Consider the following 14,938-nt stretch of genomic DNA (forward strand, 5'->3'; position numbering starts at 1 on the left):
TTGTGGTGATGGTGGCGATGGTGGCAAAGGTGGTGGTAATTATACTGGTGATGATGGTAATGATTAGGGTGGTGGTGATGACAGTCATAGAGATGGTTGAGGATGGTAATGAGGGGGGGGGAATATTTATGAAAATGGTGACGGTGACAATGGTCTCTGCGATGGTGATGGTGAAGATAGTGATATGGTGACGGTGACCATTACGATGAAGTGGTGATGGTCACGGTGGGGAGAAATGATGGCGATGATGATGGTGATGGTAGTAATCATAGTGACGATGCGGTGGTGATGGGATGAGGGGGGATGGTGATCATGGTGGGGAGGACAGTGGTGACGATGACGGTTGTTATGGTGATGGTGAGACCACCAGCGAGTGATGATGGTGGAGGTGATAATGATGATGATAACAGCAACGGTGATGGGCAGTGGTGATGGGTGGTGGAGGTGACAGTGCAGATGTTGATGTGATGGGGGTGATCACGGTGGTGGTGGGATGGGTGATGATGGTGATGCTCACGGTGACGGTGACGGTGGAGATGGTGGTAGCGGTGATGATTATGATGACGGTGACAGGGCCAGCGCTGATGGTGGTGATGATGATGATGATGATGATGATGATGATGGTAATGAACATGATGTAACGGTGGCGATGGTGATGGCAATTATGATTATGGCAGTGATGACGATGGTAGTGGTGGGAGCGCAGCTGATGGTGGTGGTGGTGGTGGTGACGGCGATGATTGTTGTGAGGTGGTGGTAATGGTAGTGATGACAATGATGGTGGGTCCAGATCAAGACTCTTACAACACTAGCAACAACCCCTATGAATGAGCTACTCTATCCTAGTCTTGGCACACCCTGGAAATAGATGGCTTTGAATCTGACCACCAAGGTACCTGGACAAACTCAAGGACCATGGGAACTGGGGAAAGATATCAATGATCCTAAGTCCTGTTTCCTCTGACAACCTGCTGGACCATGGCCTAGCGATGCAAAAGGGAATCTCTCAGGGCCACCATCCCCATCACATTTACCTAGGGTCTTCTGTTAAAATCCTCTCCACTGATCGCCTCATTCCTGCCTCTCTGGAAGGCAGGCTCACCATACACCTGCTCTTCTGCCACCTGCCCACCAGTGCCACCTCTCTGGTCCTTTGGGTGACAAGCACCTGATGATCTGACTGAGGGCTTGGCTCTGAGTCAGGCGCGTGGACAAGAGCCAAGCCCTCTGGCTCAGGAGGCTCTGTCCCCAGCTCCACTGCACAGCCCTGTACGTGGCAGAAAAGAAGAGCTGATGAAGAACACTTGGGGAGACGTTTAAATTTCCCTGCCTCTGTCACCTGTCTCCTTTGATTAGTACTTACAACACAGCCCTGTGCCTGGCCTAAAACCAAATGTCCCTGTCTTCTCAGGGAGGCATAGGCAGGAGGGGACAAAAACCTCTTAACAGAGCAGCCATGGGAAGTGTGGCCATGGGCAGGGAAGGTTGTCCATGGGCAGAGCAAAGGATTTCAAGCTGAATCCTGAGCAGATGAGCAAAGTCCTGTGGCCTATGGGAGATACCACATCCTATTGATAAGGACCTTGCTGGGATTACATGTCAAGGCCAAAGAGCTTCCTCTAAAAATCTTTATTCAGAATAAGGTATACATGACCTTTGACCCTGAGCCCAACTTGACCTCTGCACCTCTAAAACTACCTACCTCACTTACTGACTGTCTCCTCTGTCCCCCAGGTACATGATCACCAGCCTGGACCGCACCCACGCTGGCTTCTACCGCTGCATCGTGCGTAACCGGATGGGGGCCCTGCTACAGCGGCAGACGGAGGTCCAAGTGGCCTGTGAGTATAGTGGGGACTTGGGCACTAACAGGGCCAACACTGTTGCCTTTCACCCCTGTTCCAAATCACTGGAGCTGTTCCTGCACGGCCAGGCCAGTCCTTTCATTTTATGCCTGGTAGAGCCGAGGCCCGGAGAGGGCATGGGAACTTTGCAAAGTTTCACAGTTGATGGGTGACTTACACCATTGCTCTGTGCCACGACTGGAGAGCCCAGCGCTCCCTGGCACTTGGTTCCTGAAAAGCATGACATTGTCTCTGCCACCCTCTTGCTCATTCGGCAGGAGCAACAGTTGCCTTGACTTGACTGTTCTCAGAATAGCTCACCTAGAGCAACCAGAGCATGGGCTTCCCATGATCTTCAGGAGGCATAAATGGGAGAGCAGTAACCCTATGAGGGGGCAGGGAATGATGTATTGGGGATCCCAGAAGTACCAAGGGGGCAGGGAGTAGAGTAAATCGGTCACACTCAACCTTTAGTGGTTGACTCCTCAAAGCCCAGAGAAGCTTCCTCTGGTAAGGGGAAGGGTAGTGTCAGACTCTCAACTCCCCAGGGGCCACCACCCCTCAAAGTGCTCAGCATCCCTTCCCCAGACCCGCTGCTTCCTGAAGGACCTGCCACCTGCTGCAGAGGAGACCCATTGTGGGGTTCTTTTAAGCTGGCCAAGGCCACATCGGTGATTACAGAAGTCTGGGAAATCTTCATGAGTGCTGAAGCTCCCAAGAGAAGCCACCCTACCTCTGAAAAAGTAACTGCAGAGTAAAAACCAGGAAGAGGCTGCTTTGGGGAGAGAATTCGAGGCTAGAAAGAGCAGAGAAAACCTCACAACGTGTCAGAGAGTGTGTATGATAATTAGGGGAAACAGTCGTAATGAAAAGCAGAGGACAGGTGGCCCATAAGCCAGCATTAAAGGCAACTCGGTTTACACCCTAAGAGCAAAGGCCTAATAGCAGCACTGGATTTCAGGAAGCTGACAGCCCTGGCTGGAGCATGGGCATGGGACATCTTCCTTTAGTGCCAGGCATGCCCACCTTTGTGATACTTTGACATGATATTTATCATTTACAAGACTCACTCTCAGAAACCATGCTTTCAAGTCACAAAAGAAAACACACATACACACATAGCATTTGAAGTACATTTCTGTTTTCGTATTGGCCACATTCATAACCATAGGGCACCTGCAGCCCGTGGGCTATGAATTGGACACACTAGCTTCTCATCATGTCCCAGAAACCTGTAGGCATGGGGCTAGGGAAGCCTCCATGTGTATTTCCGTGTGCATGTGAGTATGTGCACATGTTCAAATGTACTCATAAAGGTCGATCAGTCTGTCTTTTGGTTCATGTGTGTAAAGAGAATGAACATGTCTGTGTGCATGTGTGTACACATTCGCATGTGTCTTAAATATGTGTAACTGTGTCAGTCTGCCTCCACATAGCAGTGCATGTATTTGTGCAGGTGTGTGTTCATGCATTGTATGGATTTGTGTGTGCAAATGTGCACACAGGGGTATATATACATATATGTATATATGTACACATATATGTGTGTATTATGTGTAAGCATGCATCTGTAGAGATGTAAAGGTCTAGTTTGACCTGTTCTTTCCTCTTGGGAGTGCAGAAGAGAACATGCTCCCCCAACTTTCTCCATCAATCTGTCTGTCTGTCTGTCTGTCTTCTTGCACAGGGATACCATTCTAAGAGTGAGTTGTACCTGCTGTTTCTCCCAATCCCTGGCTCATCCTCCCCTCTTTTGCTGCACCCACTTAGGGGTGGGAGGAGAATCTGGACCTGTGACTTCAAGCAGCTTGCTCTCCAGTCCCTTTTAAATGGATCCTGGAGCTGATAGGCCCCACCCCAACTCCCTCCCCTCTCTAGAGAAACCTTGTGACTTGTGTTCTAATGAGAAATTAATAAGGGCAGCTGTCTAACAACTAATGATAATGGCAAGGTCGTTTTTAAAAAAAGATTCTTTACATGTTTTTAATTACAGCAATTAAGGGGAGTCAATAAAACTTCTCCCCTGACCCAGCCCCCTCCCTGATCCCACTCAGTCTCCTCTTTTGTGTTTTAAAAGTCGCCATAAATTTCTGCCATTGAGTAAGTAGAATGAATGGCCAGGAGGTTGGAAAGGCCCTCCAGACTTGGGATTCCCAAGAACCAGGCTTTCACCACATCCAGGGCCTGTGGTTACCTCTCTGACCCTCTCACCTGGGTGATGCCCCCTCCCTTTTCCCTAGACCTTGCTGATATGCTCAGAATGGTACTTGCCAAAACATCCCATTCCCTTCCACAATGCCAAACTCAACCATACAGGACATGGCAAGAGCCTGTTTGTCTCAGGAGCCACTTCCCGTGTTAGCAGCATCCTTCCAACCACTTTTTCAAAACAGGATTCAGGATGGCTCTGTAGTCACAGGACTGGCCTGACACTGATTGTTCTGCTTCTCCTGATTTCCTGCCTACAGCATAAAAGTGGGTGGAAGATAAGATAGCAGGGGCCATGCAGACACTTGGGGCAATGTGACAGGTTTGTCATGAGCGTCTATTGTTGAATATTTACATCAGTCATGAATGGCTGTAACTATCCATGTGAGTGGCATATGCCTGGCATCCCAACTCTCAGGACGCTGAAAGAGAGGGCTGTCAGTGGATTACAGGCCAACCTCAGAAACATGGCCATGACCTGCCTGGGGAAAAATAAAAAAAAAAAAATAAGGACTACAATTACTGTAGAGTGTCCCACAGCATTCCCAGGTAATGATGATATAGCAGGAAACACAATCAAGGTCCCTCCCTCCAGGAAACCTAAGCAGTCTGCAAATATAATATAATATAATATAATATAATATAATATAATATAATATAAATGAGGACCATGAATGAATGCAATGCATTACAAGAAAAGTGGAGCCTATGAAAGGAATAGGGGAGAGCGGCAGGGATCCTACTCCATGAAATAATGGAGAATGGCCACTAAGGATATGAAACCGAGCAATCTGGTAGGCAGGTGGGTGAGCCACATAGAAAGAAAGATCATCCCAAGCCAGGGAACAAGTGCAAAGGCCCTGTGGTATACTTGCAGGTCTGAGGGCGAGGTGGCTGGAGCAGAGTGAGAACAAGAGAGAGCATCAGAAAGTAGACTGGGGATATGGGAGCTTCGGGACAGAGTCTTTGATGGTGGAGGCAGGGCCGAGGTAGGATCCGGTAGAGAGGGGGGGTGTTATTTTCATGATAAATACATAAAACAACAAGGAGATACTTGGCCGTGTGCACCCAACTCTCAAAACCCAGCATGCAACCCGACCGTGTGTGAAAGGGATACACCTATGTAATTGGTAAATTGATGAGATTAGGGAAGTGGTGGGTGGTATAATTAGTCAAATTACCATGTATGCACCCTTCCAGCCAGCAATTGCATCTTTGGAATGGTGTTCTAGAGGGATCCCAGAGCCTGTATGCTGGGAGGGCCTTGGGGAGAGTGGTGCTGTTCACAGCATCAGCACCATGTGACCTGTGTACTGGGAGGACCATAGGGAACTGTGCACAGCATCAGTACCACGTGACCTGTGTGCTGGGAGGGCCATGAGGGGCTGTGCACAGCATCAGCACCACATAACCCAGGGAATTCCAGGAAGCTATGAAGATGACTGATTTGAAAACCAGGATTTCAGAGTGGGGGAATGCCACTAAAAAAAAACACATTATCCCCCCCCATGCCAAAAATCACAAGAGACCACATACAGAGTAAGCCCAGAGGTGAATGTTTAAAAATAGGTTGAATTAGCCACAAAAAGCCTAAGTAATCCCTGTGTGTGAGGCCATATAGGTAGGTGGCCCAGCATTTTAGAGAGAGGTTAGCCCTGTAGAGGCCAGAATGGGATGGGGAGGCAGCCAGGGAAGGGGAACCAAGTACCCACGGCATCCTGACTTTTAACTGGGTGCTGCGTACAGACAGGGATGTTGATTTTTTTCCTTCAAATTATACATATAATTATATTCATTTTTGTATGCATGATCCATCTGATGATTTGAAGATAAGTAGGTGCAAGGATGTAGTCTGCAGAGGAATTTTCTCGCAAAGGCCCTTTAAGCTCTAACAAAGACATCAAGGTAAGTAGGTGCAAGGATGTAGTCTGCGGTAAAATTCTTACCGCACAAGTCCTTTTAAGCGCTAACAATGACATCAAGAACTGAGCTCCCGGCCACACCCGCTGTGCCTCAGGCCTGCAGACCTCTGCTCTGGTGGGAGTGTGTCTAGAAGGCTGGATAGGTCCTGCAGGGCTTAACGTGGTGGGTGGGTAGATGGATTAGCAGCATTTCAGGGAGTTAGCAAAGGGAGTGAGGAAAGTTCCCGGGAGACCTGGACCCCGTCTGTCCCCCGCCCTTCCTCAGTCCAGCAGTCCAGCTCCTGCACTGACAGGCTGACCTCCTCAGTAGCCTCCCCCTGCGCAGTTCAGTTCATCCCAGCGGTGTGCAGTGGGCTGAAAAGGGTTTGTAGACAATGGATGCTGCCTGCTTGGGCCAGGGGCTCTCTGAGCAGATCTTGGAGCTCATGTGACATTAAAAAGGAGACAATTCCTGGGGCCTGGGAGTCACGGTAAGGTAGGGACTCTGAAGTAGAGGGGTAGAGGATGGGATCTGTGCCGACTAGGGACCAAGGCTAACTAAGCCCATCTTTCCTCTACGCATCCCACTGTAAACGTATACATGCACGCCCACCTACAATCATCCACATACAGGTGAAAACATATCTAACCATCTAGCCCATCACACACACACACACACAAAGCCATCTACTCTACATATATACACCCCTCCATATATATAATCATCCACCTATACACAAACCATATATAGCCACATGTAATCCTTCCAGCCATACATACAAATACAACATGTATACACAGAAACATAAACATGCATAATTCAATAATCTATCCCTCCATCCCTTTCTTCCTTTTCAGCTACCCATTCCCCCATCAATCCAGAACTCCATCCATCCGTTCACCCATGTGGCTCTCTGTCTCTCTTTCTATGCAGTAACCACACACGGCTGACCTTTTACTTGCTTCCCACACCCCCTCCCTCTGCCCCACCTTATACCTTTTTTCCTTACATACCACACGCACACAAATACACACACATGTGCATCCCCACACACAGGTGCCACACATGCACACACACCTAGCTATACCTACCCCCTTTTTATGCCTCAGCTTGACAGATGCCTCCCTAGCTCTCAGCCTAAGGAAGGCTTTGTTAGCACCTCTCAGAAAACTCTGTCCTTTCCTTCCCAGCATTTGTCACAGATGTCACTAAACACTTTCTTATGCCCTTGTCTGCCAGGCCAGATGGTAAGCTCGGTAACCAGGTCTTTCCTTTCTTTAAGATTTTTTTTTTTATTTTAATGGGTATGTGTGTTTCCCTATGTGAATCTATGTATTCCATGTGCACACAGAAGCTCAGGGACCCTAGTAGAGGGCATAGGACCTCAGGAACTGGAATTACAGTGTATGCTGTGCATGCTGGGAACCGAATCTGGGTCCTCTGCAAGAACAGCTCCAGGAGACCAGGTCTTTCTGCCTGACACACAGTAGATCTCCATTAGGAGCTCCTGATTCTAGGAGAGCCCATTTGACACACAGTTGGGCTCCATTAGGAGCTCTTGGTTCTAAGCAGAGCAAGGACCTAGCCACTGGTAGGCAATCGCTCGTGAATACAGTAGGCCCCAGATGTCCGTCCATGCTGATCACCTAGGAGGAAGTAGGAAAGAGCGTGGGTTTTCCGTGGAGAATGCAAACTGCAGCCTAGCAAGGAGGGTGTGCAGAGGGAGGCGACACCGTGCTAGACCCTAACTGCCTAATGTCAGACCGACCGCTTCATCTCCATGAACCTTCATTTCCTCGCAGTCCAAATGGAGCTAATAAAACAAGAGAGAGTGGGGAGAAAGAAACACTATTATCATGAAATTGCTTTAAATTGTTTAAATCTATCTTCTTAGTTCTGCAAAAAGTTTTTTTAATAGATGAACATTATTATAAGAACTAAAATCCACCTGATTTATTGATGTGACTTTTTTTATAGAGGGGACCAAGTAATAGAAATTAATAAACAACTAAAAATGCATATTTATTAAAATCTAGATTGTCATGTTATCAGAGGCTCAAATGAGATAATGCATGTATAGTCTGTCTGGAAGAAACCCAGAATAGGGTAAATGCCGGGTTTTCATTCTATTTGGATGGTTTGTGATAATCTTTGTTGAGGAGGAAATGCTTATACTAAATCATGAAAAATGTACAGGATCCCAGTATTTTAATGCTGGGGATATTAGATATACTTATTTGACAGTTTTACATTCTCCCCGTTTCTACGGCTGCATAACAAATGACCCCAAGACAGCGTGGTGCAGAACAATGGCTTAAAACTCACACTATGAGTCTGGAGTCTGGAGAGGGCACAGTGGGGACAAGACACAGCCAGTCCTGCTTGGCGGCAACTGAGGTCTCCGTAGTGGCCGCAAAGGCTGCAGTGAAATCAACCGTGTTCCTCTGGGCCTCTAGGGTTGATGGCGATCTCCTGGGAAGCCCAGTTCTCCTCCACCGAGGTGTTCAGCGGAGCCTCCGCACAGCATGGTGGCTGGGTTCTTAAGGGCAAGCATCTCTCAAGGAGAGCCAGGTAGATGCTATCTCCTTTGAATGACTTCACCTTTAAGACCAGCGCTTCTTCCAGCATGTTCTATTGATAGAATAGTCTAAGCTCCCGAGACTAGAGGGGAGGGTATCTGTGGGAGAAGTGTGAGTCACACTGTAATAAGAGCATGTGGAAAGGGGGTAAATATTGATTCAGGCACCTTTGGGAAGATGCAATCTGGCATATACACATCATCTCATACAACCCTCGGTACCACTCACGAGGAAGCTACCCATGCATTTCACTCTTACGGGAGAGAAAAATCATAGTCCCCCAAGGTCAAGGGTCAAAGACTTGGAGTGCGTGGGGCTAGGAATTAACCTTGACCCTTGAAGTCTCCGAAGTTACTATATAATATATTCAGTGCCTGCCAAAGTAAAAAACAAGGATGCCATCTATAGCTGTTTTCTTTAGAAACACTAAGTTCTGTGAAGCAGGATGCTGGAGAGCCAAGGTACCATGGTGAGTTATGGCTCACCCTAGCAGCATTCTGGGCAGGTGCCTAACAAAAAGCCTAGCTGTAGGAAGTAGGTTATATGCTATTCAAGGTGTCAAGACAAGACTTGGGCATTAAAGCAAGAAAGGCTGTTTGCCGTCTGGTTGTGGAGGACCTCGAATCTAGGTGAAGAGGCTCTAGATTTTCCTGGGGCAAGGAGACCCCACAGGCTCTAAGTGGAAAAAGAAAAACAGCCTAGGATAACGTATGGGGTTGGGGGATGATCTAGATGTAGGTCGGGACCAGCGGCTCAACAAATGGGCTACCTTGTCGGGAGGGCCTTGGCTCATGAAATGGTACCCAGAGGAAGAACTGAGGACTTTGTGGGAAGTGGGGAAGAAACAGCAGTGACTCCAAGGATTTGAGCTCAAGTGGTTGGGGCAAAGCAGCGGATAGAGGACAGTAAACGGCACAAAAATTTGAGCTTGTTGAAGATGTAGTAAGGTCTCCCCGCCCTCCCGCCCCTGTTAGGAATGGTGCCTCAGAGCCCAGGGAGGAGCCAGAGACCTGGAAGTTGTTTGCAGAGAACTCATGGTTGAGGTTAGGTGAGCCAGCAAAGGACCAGGATGCCTAAGAGGGTCAAGTCCGGGGCTGGAGAAAATGAACGCACATGTGCTAGCAGCCTTACACTTCGGAGTGCTACAGCATCTGCAAGCAATGGAGTCGGGAACTCAGAGACCCAAGTGTGTTCCACAGGGCCTCCCATGTCTTAGGGAAGTGGGGAGCACCCTAGTGGGTTTGCCCAGTCCCCAGTAACTGCCTGTAATGGGGTAGAAGAGCCTGGCTGTCTTCAGCCAACACAGCAGGTCTCAGGCTTGGCTCACTTTAGAAATACTAATGCCTGAACCCCGCCCACTGCAGCTCTCCCCTCTGGACAAACAAGAGGTCCTGAAGGGGACTCTGAGCCAGAGAACTGGGCTGATTGACCACTCAAAGAGGCCATGGTGTTAGGAGTTGACATAAAGCTTCTGTCACAGTAGGGCATGTGTTTTTGTAGTTAGGAAGGGGACCCTGGGTAAAGGAGAAACTAAGGCTCCATAAGTCATAGTCTGAACTCCCAGTGCATATAGGTCTGCGGGTCAGGCTAGCCCAGGTCTAGCCTGTCACAGTAGTCACGGTAATAGATTAGAAGGCAGAGTGGGGACTAACAGGGGTATCCCCATCCACTCTACACCAAAAAAAAAAAAAAATGGGAAGCTCGGCAAATGGGGGAACTACCCCAACAGCATTTAACTCCGGTGCCTCCAATGCATAGCCAGTCAGTGCTTGTCACAGGTGAGCATGGATGCTCTTCACTGGGTGTCCTCAGAGTCTATGGCTTCTGATCAGGCAGGTCCAGGGGCTCTAAGACTCCACAGGATACCTGTGCTGTGGCTTCAGGCACCACACTTGGAGTCTCAAGGATACACATCCATTGTCAAGGTCATAGAAGCCCAGTTGCTCTTTCCCAAAGCCCATTCTAGGACAGTGCTGTGGAAGCCAGCCCTTCACCCCAGCCCAGCCCAGCAGGCAGACGAACAGGAGACCAGAAGATACCCTCCAGTGATTACTCTGTTCTGTTTCCTGCTGGCTCACAGAAGATCAGGGCTAGCAGCAATGCCTCGGCTTATCTGCCAAGGGCTGGGCATGCTTTAAAAAGAGCAATGGAGTGTTTATGTTCAGAGGAGACCTCGCTCATTCCAACGTGCCCACCCTTCCCTCTGCCTAAGGGCACAGAGGTCCCATCCCAAGACTCTACAACCTAATCCCCTGTTCTACTGAAATAGCTTTACAGGGCAAGGAAGGAGAAAAAATGCAACCTAATTTCAGAGTTCAGGGTCTGAGTTCAAATCCCAGCTCTGATCCTTGCTGGCTATATGACCTTAGACAGGCTAATTAACTTAGCTGAGCCCATCTGAGCAGGTTTTTTCCATTGTAAATTGTAAGAAACAGTAAGCCTCTCATGGCTATTGGATAAATTGAGTCAAGGATGCACGGGTACAAATTACACAAAACCTAAATGTCAAAGCAGGATACATCACACAGACTGCTAGCAGAAGCATCCAACACCATGCCCCGTGACAGACCTTATCATTTATGAATGTGTTGAACTGTATTCATAGCTGTCCTGGAATGTGGGAAGCCAGGCGAGGGCACAGGTTCGACACACCTGGTGGGATGTGGGGCGCTCCAAGAGAAGTGGCCTTTTCTTCATGGTCTTCCTCTTGACAGCGTTCTTCCTCTGCTGAGCATGCCCTGAGACTGGATTGACCCCTGACCTCTGCACCTCCTCTCCCTACAGACATGGGGAGCTTTGAGGAAGGCGAGAAGCACCAGAGCGTATCCCACGGAGAAGCTGCCGTCATCAGAGCACCTCGCATCTCCAGCTTCCCCCGACCACAGGTGACCTGGTTCCGTGATGGCCGCAAGATCCCACCCAGCAGCCGCATGTGAGGTCCTACTCTGGGTAGACTGGATGGAAAGACCTGGGGGAGGAGGTCTGGGGCCAGATGAGGTCTCCAAATGCAAAGGAGGGTTCTTCCTATAGAAAATTCTCAGTAATTCTGTAACACAGCCAACTGGGCACTCCCCTGGATGGTGAGAGAAGTTCAGTTTATGAGGGACCAGGGTGTTACCTCCACACTCAACCGAAGAATAATTATGCTCCCAGAGGATTTAAGTCACCCAAACATGCCCATGCAAAGACACTGTTGCCATAGGAACGTGCCCAGGACTCAGGCCATGGCAGGGGTGGGTGTGTGCAGGTGTTTATGCTTCTTGGGTGTGGCTGGTCTTGCTCAGTGTATTTTAACTGCTAGGAGTTGGTGTGGCCAGAGAAGGTTGGAATAGACACACACACACACACACACCCCTTTCAGCATGCACAAATGCCCTTCTGTCTTGCCCTGGCCTCTACTGGGGGGTTAGCAGTAAAGCCAACACCCTTCACCCCCAAAGCAGGCTTTACCTCCCGAGCTGCTCGCTGTCTGGAGCTAGCCACGGACTTTCCTCTCGCTGCTCCACTCCAACTCTCCCTTCGTTAAAGAAAGACTACCTTCTCCCAACCTGCCCTGGCTAGCTACAACGTGCTACCTGTGCAGACTGCTAGGAGCTCCCCACAACCCCATTACCCTGGTCTGTAGCGAGTGGAGGAAGATGTTAGCAGGTATGCCTTTGGGAAGTGTCAAGTCCCTCAATAGAAACACAATAATAGTAGCATAGTAATATAGCAATTGCAGAAGCTGCAGACCGTGGAGTTAAGTTCTTGAGACTGTGCTAAGCACCACAAACGTATGTTGTCGTCATCCGTGTTGCCCCCCCATCCCGTCCACCCCTCCCCGCTGGTGTAGCCCTTGAGGAAGGAGGCGCTCTCTGTCTTGCTGTCTTTCCTATCCCAACTTTGTTGCCCAGTGCTCAGCCCTCACAACAGCCCTCTGACGCGATTGATTTTATCCCGCAGCAACCATGAAGCAAAGCAGGCAAGGTCCAACTATTTTTTCTATTTTTGCTAGCTGCTGAGTCATGATAATCCTTGCCTTCTGTGAAACATATGTGCAGGCAAGCACACAGACACAAGTAAGTGAATGTGCATCATAGAGTTGATCCTGACCCCTGTGAGATTCTCAATCTGACCCCTGTGAGAACTTTGAAATCAGCCTATCCTTAGGTTCTTGCCTAAGGCACTCTGATTCAATTTAAATAGGATGCTCTTGGCCGTCAGGATTTTTAAAAAGCTCCCAGTTTGCTTCGAATGTGTAGCCAGAGTTGAAAACCATCCTCAGAGGCAGGCTTAGTAGCACCCGCCTTTGATCCCAGCACTTGAGAGGCAGAGACGGGTATATCTCTGCGAGTTCAAAGTCCACTTAGTGCACATAGTGAGTTACAGGACATCCAGAGCTGCATAATGAGACCCTATCTTGGAAAAAAACAAGGTAGGAGGAAGAAAGAATTCGTAATATGTATTAGCTATTTACAGCACCATGTTGCTGTGTAACAAAACATCTCAATAGATCAATAACTGTTTACTGTGTTTTTCTTAAAAGTGTGTGGACTGGTGATCTAGCCTGGGCCAGGCTCAGTCTTTCTTATGGTTGGGCTCATTTGTCTGGGGTTTTCTGTTTTTGACTGCCCTGGAATGGCCTTTTGCTAAATGGCAGGACACTTGGCCATGCTCCACATGCCTCATCCTCTAGCCTGTCAGCCCCAGTGAATTCTCTGGATATTTCAGACGAGAAAGGATCGGAAGTCCACATATAACAAGCTTCTACTCACATCCCATTGACAGAAACCACAACATGGCAGGACTCAGGCAGAAGGCTCTCTGTATCCACACCACTAGGCTCTGGGTCTCTTCCTGAACAGATGGTGAGCAGACAGCATGAGGCATGGGTACCCAGCAAGGTGAAGGACGGAGCACGCTTCTGGTGAACAGGTGGACAGCTGTCCTATGAGTCAAAGTGCACACACACACAGCCACACCACCCAGGCCTAAAACTCAGTAAAGCCAGTTGAATGGATCACCCATCATGCAGATATTGAAATCACATTGTAGAAGGGAAATGTTCTACCACAGAGATGCTGGGATATGTCAGTGAGTTCAGACCCCATCCTTACTCCCTTTTTGAGTGTAGCTCTTGGACCCCAGGTGTATCAATGAAGGCATCCTGCAGGCTAACCAGTTGGCAATGGCTACCTGGAACTCAGAGCTGGAAACAATTCTGAGGCATCATTCACACTCATGGGAAAGAACATCATGAGTTGATTAGTAATGTCTGCCCTTACTATGAAAGGGGGCATGATGGCACTCACTCCATTTGCAGAGGGAGGTAATGTCTTTACTCCAGGCTCTGTCTATGATCACCTTCCTAATACCATCCTTCATCCTTTTCTCATCCCCATCCTTCATCCTCTCTGCTTCTCATGCCCAGCACCTTTGCCAACAGGACAGAACAACCTTGGCCTGCGGAACTACATACGTGCACGCACACACACACATACATACACACACACACACACACGCACGCACGCACGCATGCACGCACACACGCACGCACGTACACTCCTGGTTATATGTGACCACGCCTGCCCACTTTCATAAACACGTCCACCAAATTTGTGATGAAGCACTGGAGTGGTTTTATTTTGGTAATTACAGCAAATTAATATTCATAGGTGAGCAGAACAGCTCCCTGGAAGCAAGTTCCCTGTGTGTGTGTGTGTGTGTGTGTGTGTGTGTGTGTGTGTGTGTGTGTGTGCATGCCAATGCTCCATATCTGATAAGCGCTATTAGCCGCCAGGCTATGCAGAGCATGAAAGGCTCACTATCTATAGTGTGCCTCTCAACCACCAGGCAGGACTCGGCCCCGAGCCTGCTGTTAAAAGGGGACATGATTCCTAGCAGAGACACATGCTGGGGCCTTTGGGCACACTGTAGGATGGCTTACTCTCTCCTTAATTAGATTACGGATCCAGCACTCTTGGAACTGAGAAAGGAGCTGCTGAATGTGAGCAGTGAATTAAAAACAGAGCTAGGGCTAGGCCAGTCATGGTGAACTGAAGGAACAAGGGTAGAAGACCCAGCCCCTGCCTGAGAGGTGAGCGTTGCTGTTAGAGCCCCACTCAGAGTTCCTCTCCCCATCTTCTCCCAGTGTGAGCATGTCTGGGGTGCAGCAGGCTGGATGCTATGAGCATACTGGAAATGAGTACAGCTTCCTTCCACAGTTACCTGAAAAGGGACAGTCAACATGCACGGGGCTAGGGACCCCTCCTGAGAGAATCAGAGACAAGTCAGAGAGCCTCTGCCTCCCATTCTACTCCATGTTAGAACTTGAACCCGTGCCCTGTGGCTCCCAGGTTCCACGGCTGCCAGGCTAGAGTGCTGGAGCAGGCAATGCCAGCCACAATAACCATTAGGCAATATTCC

The 14,938-nt window shown here is 48.9% G+C and overlaps 1 protein-coding gene across 1 annotated transcript in view; it reads left to right on the top strand.

Annotated features, from left to right (window-relative positions):
- Window positions 1-1,798: 1,798 nt before the first annotated feature.
- Sdk2 (sidekick cell adhesion molecule 2) overlaps window positions 1,799-14,938 on the top strand; it is a 117,197-nt gene continuing 104,057 nt past the window's right edge. Inside the window, exons 1-2 of the mRNA XM_038327313.1 lie at window positions 1,799-1,841; window positions 11,318-11,465. Of these exons, the coding sequence (XP_038183241.1) occupies window positions 1,799-1,841; window positions 11,318-11,465 (191 nt within the window). The remainder of the gene's footprint in view (window positions 1,842-11,317; window positions 11,466-14,938) is intronic.

Source organism: Arvicola amphibius, chromosome 4, assembly GCF_903992535.2.
Source record: "Arvicola amphibius chromosome 4, mArvAmp1.2, whole genome shotgun sequence".
In the NCBI taxonomy this organism is placed as follows: domain Eukaryota; kingdom Metazoa; phylum Chordata; class Mammalia; order Rodentia; family Cricetidae; genus Arvicola; species Arvicola amphibius.